General features: G+C 35.2%; 1 protein-coding gene across 1 annotated transcript in view; it reads left to right on the top strand.

The window, feature by feature from the left end:
• The window catches only part of CDC40 (cell division cycle 40), a 46756-nt gene that overhangs the window by 31178 nt on the left and 4033 nt on the right, over window positions 1–11545 (top strand). The window contains exons 9-13 of the mRNA XM_019646338.1: window positions 65–99; window positions 1897–2042; window positions 3054–3169; window positions 3432–3565; window positions 10881–10957. Coding sequence (XP_019501883.1) covers window positions 65–99; window positions 1897–2042; window positions 3054–3169; window positions 3432–3565; window positions 10881–10957 — 508 coding nt within the window. The remainder of the gene's footprint in view (window positions 1–64; window positions 100–1896; window positions 2043–3053; window positions 3170–3431; window positions 3566–10880; window positions 10958–11545) is intronic.

The following is an 11545-nucleotide window of genomic DNA, read 5'->3' as shown; positions in this document are numbered from 1 at the left end:
CAGAAGCAAAGGCAGAAGTGGTAGGAGAAAGCATGCTGCTTTGTGGGAACCACGTGTATTCCAGAACCGCCGGGGTGTGGGATATGGTGAGAGGCGAAAGTGAGAAAAGCAGTAGAAGGGGGGACAGAGTATGGGAGGCCCTTGTGTGCCATTAATTAAGGAGTTTAGACTCTATCCTGAGGATGTTGGGCAGCAGCCATTAAACAGCTCTTGCCCAAAGCAACATGATCAGATTTGAAGTTTACAAAGATCACAGTGGTAGTATGGAGGATGTTTGATGGGACAGGCCTGAAGGCAGAGAAATGAATTACAAGGTTACTTCATTGGCCCGGATTAGAGATACTGAGAGCCTGAACTAAAGCAACAGAGATGGGAAGGATTGATCAGTAGTTAAAATCAGTGGGTCTTAGTAACTGGATGAGAGTGATAAGGGTGAGGCAGGAATCTAGGGTGACTTCCAGGTGGCTCGATGAATGGTGGTGTCATTCACCAAGAGAGGGAACAGAAGAGGATAATAAGGTTTCAGACCCATTGAATTTGAGCTGCCTTTGGGATACTGAGATGAAAATGTCCAGTAAGCCATTAGGTAGCCAGAGATTAAGCTTTGAAGAGAGGCTGGGAATTGGCAGCTACAGCATAGGAAAGGAAGAGATTGAGAGAACTTAAAGGAAAGAAGAGGGCCAAAGGGAGGACTGCTTTGTGGTAGACTAGCCTTTTTCATAGAGAATAGTTTGTCTTTGTCAGATTTCATGTGAAGGCTAGTTACATTGACAGATTTAACTGTACTGCGTGGAAACACCATTTGTGTGAATCGTAGTGCCTCTGTTTTTAGATTAAAGTGGGAGTCTGTTCTGCAGTGTTTTATGATGTTAGGGCCTCACTGCACAAATGAATACTGTCCAGATTCCGTAGCAGCCTAAGGAAAGACTTGTGGGAAGGCTGTCAGCAGCACACAGGAAAACAAAATGTCTCCTGCAGATGTAGTGGATTTGGTCCCCATTTGTCTCCCTTGCACTGGCAGTTTTTCAGAGGAAAACAAAATTTCCTACTAAGGAAGATGATAGCAACTCTGACTGGGACTCCTGCTATACAAAAAATGCCTAGTTGCCATGGCACGTAGTGCCTGACTAGAGCTAGTGAGTGGTGGTGGTTCAGGGCGGCTGTATATGGTTGACAATTTGTGCCATGCATGTTTTACACAATTAATTGTACGTTGGCAGTCTTGGTCATGGTGGAGTGGTAAAAAATAGGAAAGTTCTGCTTTCATTTAGCCACGTTTTATTTGTCTCTGTAACTTTCAAAAGAGTTGATTGGCAAGATTGATTTCAGACTTGCACCTTAAAGTTAATTTGTCAAAATGCCATCTTAAAACAAAAGAGAAGTTAATATTTGTTTTTAAAAAGGCTTTGTCTCTGAGATTCTGTGTAATTTGGCAATGTGATCACGCAAATATACAATTAATGAACAGTTTTCATCGACTGTAGGTATAGGTCACTGTTTTCACTTCAAGCTTCGTGAGTGCTCTGAGAGAACTTCCAAAATGTCACCAGTCATTTCTCTTTCATTGCCAATAATTGGTCTATTGTGTTTCTTTAAATTCTTAGCTGTTCAGTCATCAGCTGTATATATTGCATATTAAGAGACTGCCATGATAGACTTAAAAATAAAAAAAGTTAGATCTTTTCTCTTGGTTCTTGCCTAAACGTCATGCATCAGAATTACCGGAGGGGCTTTTTGAAGGAGGGGCGGGGTGGAAACCCACCTAGATTCCCACGCCTGTATAACCTATTCTGAGTCAGTAAAATCGGAGGACGGGGTTCCAGTGATTCGAACTCACAGTGTAGCTTGAAAAACTGTTTAATGCTGTTTCCCTTAATGGTGTTTATGTTTTACAAGAAGACACTTCACCTCACCTCCATTTCCATTGTCTCTGCCTTTAGGTCATAGTAAAGCTGTTAGAGACATCTGCTTTAATACTGCAGGAACGCAGTTCCTCAGTGCAGCTTATGACAGGTATCTTAAGCTCTGGGACACTGAGACAGGTAAGAGCTCACTTATACTAATACATAGTTATCTTACAAATTTGCATTTGTAAATGAAACGTGAGTGGTCTTCTGTGGCAAAATGGTACCTTCTCTAAACTGCTAATTCTCGTATACTTGACTATTAGTCTATATCACAAAATGTTTGTAGAGTTGAAGCTCAGTTATATGAGTAGCTCTTTCACTGTGAAACACTGTTTCCACCAAATGCAATTGATAAAGCAAACGTATTGATAGACAAAGAGATTTGAAATCTTCCATAGACTATTTAATCTATCTTTTTGTTCCTCTACGTCACCTAGCACACTGCACTGCACATAATAGAAGCACAAGAGATATCTGATGAACAGAATTAAATTTAATTGCCCAAACTGATTAAAATGTAGGTCTAAACTTCCGTGGTCCAGTTGGTTTTATATATTTACAGACATAAATTACATCAGTACATTTTGGCTAGTATAATTTTATGTAATTAGAAACCATCTTTCATCTTGCTGACTTTTAAGAGTAAAGATTATAGCTAATATTTATTGAACAGTGACTGTTTACCAGGCATTATGCTAAGTGCTTATATGCAGTATCTTATTCAATCCTTAAAATATCCCTATGAGATAGTACTATTATTGTTATAGATGAGTAAACTGCGGCTTAAAGTGGTAAGTTTTTTAGGGTCACACAGCTAGTAAATCGCCAGATGGTTCATACCAAGGTCTCTAATGCCAAAACCTTACTCGTAAATTCTTTAGCAGTCGGTCCTCAGCTCTGGCTGCACATCGTAATCACCTGGAGAGCTGTCTCTATTCTGCAGTTGATTTTACAGATTTACTTTTGAAAAATTATTTTTAATCATAAAATATCCATGAAAAGGAACAATGTGGTTTACAATAAAGAACAAGCAGCCTGCCTTTCCTCAGAATGTATTAAGCTGATTATCTCTAGGTCTTAATCCCTGGGTTGTCTTTAAGTGGTCAGATTTATTTTGCCTATTTTAACTTGGATCTTTGGTTTTAGGACAGTGTATATCAAGATTTACAAACCGAAAAGTACCCTACTGTGTCAAATTTAATCCTGATGAAGATAAGCAAAATCTCTTTGTGGCTGGGATGTCTGATAAAAAGATTGTGCAAGTAAGTAAGTCTTTTCACAATATTTTTATTAAGATTCCTGAACTTGATGCTATACCAGGGGATGGAATAAGGAATATTAGCTTGTTTAATGTTTGCTACTTTTAGGGACTGCTGATGTGTTCTATTCTTAGTAGAAAACAGTAAATTTGTAAAAACATGATGTTGGAAATCTTTTCCTTTCTTTACTTTCCATAGTTATGATCTTTGTTTTCATAAGTCTGCTCCACTTCTGTCTTTACCTCTTCTCTTGTTTGATATACAGTGGGACATTCGAAGTGGAGAAATTGTGCAGGAATATGATCGGCATTTGGGAGCTGTCAACACCATTGTTTTTGTTGATGAGAACAGGAGATTTGTGAGCACATCTGATGACAAGAGTCTAAGAGTTTGGGAATGGTGAGTTTCTTATCAGTAGAAAATCTGATTTTATAAAGCAAGCAATTTAAAAGTTTGTGGGCAATGACAAAGCCTGATAACATGCAGCCATTTGAATATTTTCACAACTGTGATCTCTGGCTTGCTCATCAAACTGTTTTAACGATTTAAGTATCCAGAATCTGGAAATAAAAATTTAAACATGCTAGTTTTCATAGTCTTTGGATAATCTATCTAAAGGATATGTATTTTGAGTCATTTTTCTGGCAGTTTGTATAGTGCAGTCTTACATTCTTTATTAGGTATCTTATTCATCTTTGCAAAATGACCGATGTAGGGGCCACAGCTGTATAGACTATATTGGTTACATTAGAGTTTGAATATAATATCCTGGCCTCAGAACCAATCCAAAGAAAATATTGAAAAATCTTTTTTTTTTTTTTTAAGCCGAGCCATCCTGCCACCTGTTGCAGCTCAGCGGCTGCTCAGCTTGGGCTGGGAATCAAACCGCTATTGCTCAGAGCTCAAACTCTTGAGTGAGCTCTTAACCAACTGAGCCACTCGGCTGGCCCTCTTAATTTTTTAAATGTCTACATTTTGTCTATTCGATACTGAAAATTGCCCCATTTCATCACCCTTGTCACTTATAGTGCATATGGTAAAAAACAAATGTTTTGCTTGTAGAATATAATCAGAATGTATTGGTTAATTTTGCTTTCCTGAAGAAAAAAGAAACTACTTTTCTAAAGTCAGGAAATACTAAAAGCTAATTTCACTAAGTGTCATAGATGTTGTTTTGTAATTTATTTTCAAAGAAATGCATAATAATCTTGTTAAGATAAATGTTTGAATGGAATTCAGCTTGTCTTGATAGTCAGTTATGAAGCACAGCTCAACTGTGGTTACAGCCTTGCAAGGAGTAGAAAGCATGTCTTCCCACCCCCAGAAGTCGTTCTGCTTTAAGAAGTAGGAAGCCTTGAACTACAGCCAGTAGTTTCCTCCTGAAACTGAGTTCCTCTGGGGAGCTAAGCATGTCCCTAAGCATTGTAAGGGCAATTTGGGTAATTGAAAATTTAATTTAACTGCATTTTCTCCCACTCAGCACCAGAACACCCCTCCAAATTCCCCCCAATAAAGGAAGAGTTGACTATATATTATATGTAGTCTTAACATCATCCATGATTTGAGACTACCTTATAACTAAGATCTGAGTCACCTTAGACCAATTTGCACAATACTCTGGAGAATAACATCCATGAACTTGTTTTGTTAATATACTTTAACAGTTTGATTATACTTGAACTTTTAAATGTTTCTATCTTTAGATGATATTTTAGCTCCATTTTAAAATGTGGAGTGGTTGGTATAAAAGAAATTGGTAAATATTTAAATGATGCACCAATTACAGGGCTTTAAGAACACGTGTGTATATTCTTAATTAGAGCATTGGCCAGCAAAGTATTTTGATTAAATTAAGGGGTGATGTTAGCAGGGTTTTTTCTTTTCAGAGCTTAAGAAATACTAAGAGTCAACACTTTCATTATAAATGATGACATTCTTTAAATTTCAGTTGAATCCTCACATGGTGTTAGAATCTTCCTAATCAATCCTCACATGAGGATAAGTGCCTCTTCTTTCTCATCCCACAGAACCCTTTGCTTCCCGTAGCTTTTTAGCGCTTGCTTATTTGTTCCTTTTCCCTGACATGGTCTTAACCATGAGAAAAAGACCTGTGTCTGCTCTTCATCTGTTCCCAGCACCAGCACAGTGCCTGGCACATAATGTGCACTGAATATCTAAGGAAATCATTATTGTCATAATTATTAATGATGTTACATTTATTGAGCCCTTTCTATGTGCCAGGCACACTAAGTATTTTGGGCCAGATCAAAATGATTCCAAACTGAGTTGTTGTGTTTTTTTTTTTCAGGATTATTGAGGTATGATTGACAAACAAAAATTATAACATATTTAAAGTGTATAACATGATTTGATGTACATATACATTGTAAAAGGATTCCCACTAAGTTCACTAACACATCCATCACCTCACCTATTTACTTTTTTTTTTCTTTTTTTTTTTTGGTGAGAGCACTTAGGTTCTATTCTCTTAGAAAATTTCATACAGTACAGTATCAACCAACCATGGTCACCGTGTTATACATTAGATCCTCAGGCCTTATTCATCTTACAACTAAATGTTTGTACCCTTTTACTAACCTCGACTTTTCCCCTACCCTCCCAGCCCCTAGCAGCCACCATTCTACTCTCTGCTTCTATGAGTTCGACTTTTTTTTTTTAAGTGACAGCATGCATTATTTATCTTTCTCTAGCTTATTTCACTTAGCATAATGCCCTCCAGATTCATAAATGTTGTCACAAATGGGAAGATTTCCTTTTTTAAAGACTGGATAATATTCCATTGTACATATAAATACACTTTATCCATTCATCCATCCACAGATAACTTACTTTGTTTCCATACCTTGGCTATTGTGAATAATGCTGCATTGAACATGGGAGTACAAATATAAATATCTCTTTGATATAGTGATATTGTTTCTTGTGGATATACCCAGAAGTGGGATTGCTGGGTCATAAGGTAGTTCTATTTTTAATTTCTTGAGGAGCTTCCATACTGTTTTTCATAGTGACTGTACCAGTTTACATTCCCACCAACTGTGTATAAGGGTTCCCTTTTCTCCGCATCCCCCCCAAAATTTGTTATCCCTTGTCTTTTAGACTAGCCATCCTTAGTAAATGTAAGGTGATGTCTCATTGTGGTTTTGATTTGCATTTCCCTGATGATTAGTGATGTTGAGCACTTTTTCATGTACCTATTGGACATTTATATGTCTTCTTTAGGAAAATGTCTATTCAGGTCCTTTGCCCATTTTTTAATTGGGTTATTTGGTTTTTTGTTATTAGTTGTATGGGTTCCAATAAGGGATTTGCAAATATTTTCTCCCATTTCCTAGGTTGCCTTTTCATTCTGTTGACAGTTTCCTTTGCTGTACAGAAGCTTTTTACTTTGAGGTAGTCCCACTTGTTTATTTTTGCTTTTGTTGTCTGCTTTAAGGTGTCAATTCCAAAAAATCATTGCCAAGACCAGTGTCAAGGAGCTTATCCCTTATGTTGTCTTCCAGGGGTTTTGCAGTTCCAGGTCTTATGTTCAAGTCTTTAATCCATTTCAAATTGATTTCTGTGTATGGTGTAAGATAGGGGATCATTTTCATTCTTTTGCATATAGATTTCAAGTTTTCCAAACACCATTATTAAAAAGACTGTCCTTTCCCCATTGTATATTCTTGGCTCATTTGTTAAAAATTAATTAACAGTATATACATGGGTTTATTTCTGGGCTTTCTATTCTGTTCCATTTGACCTGTGTGTCTGTTTTTATGCCAATATCATACTGATTTTGATTACTATAGCTTTGTAAATATAGTTTGAAATCAGGAAGTGTGATGCCTCCAGCTTTGTTCTTTTTTCTCAGGATCGCTTTAGAGCCTTTTTAGGTTCCATACGAATTTGATTGTCCTAGTTCTGTAAAAACTGTTACTGAAATTTTGATAGATATTGCATTGAATCTGTAAATTGCTTTGGGTAGTATGGACATTTTAATAATATTAATTCTTTCAGTTCATGAACACAGAATATCTTCATTTATTTATGTCTTCAGTTTCTTTCATCAGTGTTTTATAGTTTTCAGTGTACAGATTTTTTTATCTCCTTGGTTTAATTTATTCTTAGGTATGTTATTGTTTTTTATGCTTTTGTAAATGGGATTGTTTTTATAATTTTTCTTTCCAGTGGTTCATTGTTAGTGTATAGAAATGCAAATGATTTTTGTATATTGATTTTGCATCCTGCAACTTTACTGAATTTATTTATGAATTCTAACAGTTTTTTGGCAGAGCCTTTAGGATTTTCTGTGTATAACATGTCATCTGCAAACAGAGAAAGTTTTACCTCTTCTTTTTTTATTTAGATGCCTTTTATTTATTTTTCTTGCCTACTGGTCTGGCTAAGACTTCCAATACTATGTTGAATAAAAGTGGTAAAAGTGGACATTGTCTGTTTCCTGATCTTACAGGAAAAGCTTTCAGCTTTTCACTATTTGAGCGTGATGTTAGCTGTGGGCTTGTCACATATGGGTATGTTCCCTCTATACCTAGTTTGTTGAGACTTTTTGTCATGAAAGGATGTTGAATTTTTTATTTTTTCTCTATTTATTCAGATGGGCATATGATTTTTATCCTTCATTTTGTTATTGTGATGTATCACATATATTGATTTGCATATATTCAAAAGTATCCTTGCATCCCAGGGGAAAATCCCACTTGATCATAGTGTATAATCCTATTAATGTACTGTTGATTTGGTTTGCTAGTATTTTGTTGAGTATTTTGCATTTGTGTTCATCAGGGATGTTGGCCTATAATGCTGGCCTCTTAAAAATGAGTTTGGAAATATTCCCTTCTCTTTTGTTTTTTGGAAGAGTTTGAGAAGGACTGATACTAATTCTTTTACAAATGTTTGGTATAGTTCACTGGTGAAGCCATCTTAGTCCTGTACTTTTTTTGTTGTTGTTGAAAGGTTTTTTATTACTTTGACAGTCTCCTTCGTCATTACTGATCTGTTCAAATAATCTATTTCTCATGATTCAGTCTTGGTAGGCTGTATGTTTCTAGGTATTTATCTTTTATAGGTTATCTAATTTGTTGGCATATAATTGCTCCTAGTACTCTTGTGATCCTTAGTGTTTCTGTATTATCAGTTGTAATGTCTCTTTCATTTCTGATTTTATTTATCTTTTTAGTCTCTATTTCATTTATTTGCTCTCTGATCTTTATTTCCTTCCTTCTGCTAACTTTAGGCTTAGTTTGTCTTCTTTTTCTAGCTCTTTGAAGTGTAAAGTTAGGTTGTTTATTTGAGATCTTTCCTTCTTAATGTAGGTGTTTATCACTGTAAACTTCCCTCTTTGAATTGCTTTTGCTGCATCCCGTAGTTTTAGTATGTTGTGTTTCTGTTTTCATTTGCCTCAAAATTTTTTCGAGACAAATTTTTTTTATTTCTTCTTTGACCCATTTCTTGTTCAGTAGCATGTTGTTTAATCTCCACATATTTGTGAATTTTCCTGTTTTATTCTCATAATTGATTTCTGGTGTCATATCACTATGGTCAGAAATGATGCTTGATATGATTTCAGACTTCTTAAATATAGTCTTATTTTGTGACCTAATATATGACCTGAAAGCAGTAAATGTGAGGATCAGTCTTGCTATGAAGACAAGTAGGAAGCAAAACTACCTGAGGATCCCTGGAGCTGTCTTCACCACATACAACCGTCCCTGAGTCCCTGAGATGAATTACTAGTGATACTGGCAGCTTGCTTGGGAGAGGAGGGGAGGCTCTGACCACCTCAAAGTGAGAATTGACTCCCAACAGTAGGAAAATTATCGCTAAGACCTTCAGATAAGTGGTATTTGTTAAACTTTTACACCCTCTACCTGCTTAGAGTAGCATGATGATACAAGAAAACAAACCAAAGGAAACTTGGTTTCTTAATACTATACAAACTAAGATTACTATATAATTTTAAAGGAAAATAAAATATTATAATTAGATATTGATCAACCTACAGTATTCTAATTGGCTAAATTCATGAGATGTCATAGACATTTTTTCTCCCAATGGTATTTATTTTGTTAAAATATTTCTAAAAGAAAATTTTACAGAGGTTGATACTACTATTTATCTTTTAGCTTTATTTTTCACAGATTTTTTTATTAGGGTCTTTTCAGTGATTGCATTTCCAGACTGAAGATTATTTGTAAGATATGTTACTAGCTTATTATACTGAATTACAGTTTCTAATTAGAAAATAGTGTTGTTTATTAAATAAAACTATGCCTAGCAGACATGTTTCTAGCAATAATGAAGTTCACAAAGTATTCAGATTCATGTTTTGTTCTAGAGCTCATTGTACCAAGAGTTCTTGAAATAAGGGATCTGTTTAAATTTTTTTTGTTTTCTTTTATTGATATGAAACTGGATTATGGGTAATTTACTTTAGAAAATGCACTTATAATAATGTACTTATAAATGCACTTATAAAAATGCACTTAGCCACTAATAATAAGTATGAGAAGGGAAAAACAGTTGAACCTTTTTCAGATTGAGGCTCTTTTCAATACATTTGGGTCATTCCAAATGTCAGTTTTCACTGGTACCTTAGATGTGTAAAGGGTTGGAGATTTGATAAATGATACTGTTCCCCAGGTTATACCTGAAAATGTTTTCCCCTAACCAAGACCCTGGTAGAATTTTTTTCTAATCATTTGCTGCTGCTTCTGGATGGATGAATGGATGGATGGATGGATGGATGGATGGAGAAAATCCTTACTTAAAGTCAAATTATTATTGTTGGTATTACATTTTCCATTTAATCAAAGTCTTGGAACTTGACCCATAGTTTGAAATTGCTGCTTTATATTTTGAGATAACATCAGATTACATTTCCCACACATACATACTTTGTAAAAAAACATTTTTTGGTCTATCATGAAAAGCAACAAGACAAATCCTTCAGAATTTCTAAAGAATTTTTTATCATGGAGAACATTAAAAATGAAAAGGCTCTTTGAACTTTTGATGATTCTAGATTTAGGCGACTAGGTTTTAGATCTTTGTTTTATCCTATGGATCACTTGAATGAGAATATTTTTTAGTGCTTTTTCTCCTATACCATACACATTTAGAATATTTTACATGTAACTTTTGAAAATAGAAGCTGTCCAGATACCAAGCACTTAATCTCCCTTACCTATCCTGAAATCTCATCATTTCTGGAGGGGCTGCTTGCAGATCCCTATACAGCTATGCTTACCCTCCACTAACATTGCTGAAGGCTTTTAGCACTCTCACCTGCTTGCAGGGAAAGTTAAGGCTGACTGGCAGGTAGAATAAGAATGTTTCCCTGTAGGCTTTCCTCAGACATCTTACTTCTGCCTACCATAACACATTTTTAGATGAGCTCATTATTAAAGGACGTTTAGTAACAGATTTTTTTAAACATAAAGACCAAAGTTTAAATCAAAGAGTTAAAAAAGTAAATCATTGACGCTGTTATAATTATCACAGAAAGTCATTTATGAACTAAAAGATTTATAATAAGCCATAGAATGTCATTTTGTGATTTTCCTTCCCCCAGGAAGCTTCATGAAAGGTTTATTAACTCTCATTTCAAGAGTATCTTTTTTGTTTCAGAGAAAATTCTTCTAAAGGTACTTTTTAAAGTTACTTATTCTGATATGTTATTTTTAATTTTTAGGGATATCCCTGTGGATTTCAAGTATATAGCAGAACCCAGTATGCACTCAATGCCTGCAGTGACTTTATCTCCAAATGGTGAGTTAGTAGATAGAACGTGTTTTTAAATAAGTTTCTAAGACATGGTGTGATTTCTGTTCAAAAGAACCTTGGACATTACCTCCTAGGAGACGTCTGTCACACTGCCATACTTGTATAAGGAAATCTTTTCACTGTTAGAAATAATCATTGGTTTTCATGGGTGAATCCTCACCTGGTCTCTTATTTTTTTAAAAAAAATAAATAATAATTTGCAACTAATGTTAACTGAGCATCTAAGGATTTCTATCTGAGCAGGTTTTTAAAATAATTCTCCTTCCAACAGAATCCTATTCAACAACTCACTCAGTGGTTTATTGTGAACTCTTTTTCTTTCAGGGGATATAAAATTTTGGTCTGTTTCCCCATAATGAGAACACCTTAGCAATTTACTGTAAAAGATTTTCTCAGGCAAAAATACAAAAGATAAATCTATTTAATACTGTTTTCTGTTCAGTGACGCGTTGCCTTTAAAGTAAAGTACAAGGTAATTTGTACTGCAGGTGTACTGACAGTACACTGATATAATTATAGCTATACATGAGGGCATTAAAGTGGAGGATCTCATGTTTGGGCAGCATTGTCGTC

The sequence above is a fragment of the Hipposideros armiger genome, unplaced genomic scaffold (genome assembly GCF_001890085.2).
Source record: "Hipposideros armiger isolate ML-2016 unplaced genomic scaffold, ASM189008v1 scaffold_101, whole genome shotgun sequence".
Taxonomy (NCBI): Eukaryota; Metazoa; Chordata; class Mammalia; order Chiroptera; family Hipposideridae; genus Hipposideros; species Hipposideros armiger.
This window is presented reverse-complemented; position numbering and strand designations above follow the sequence as displayed.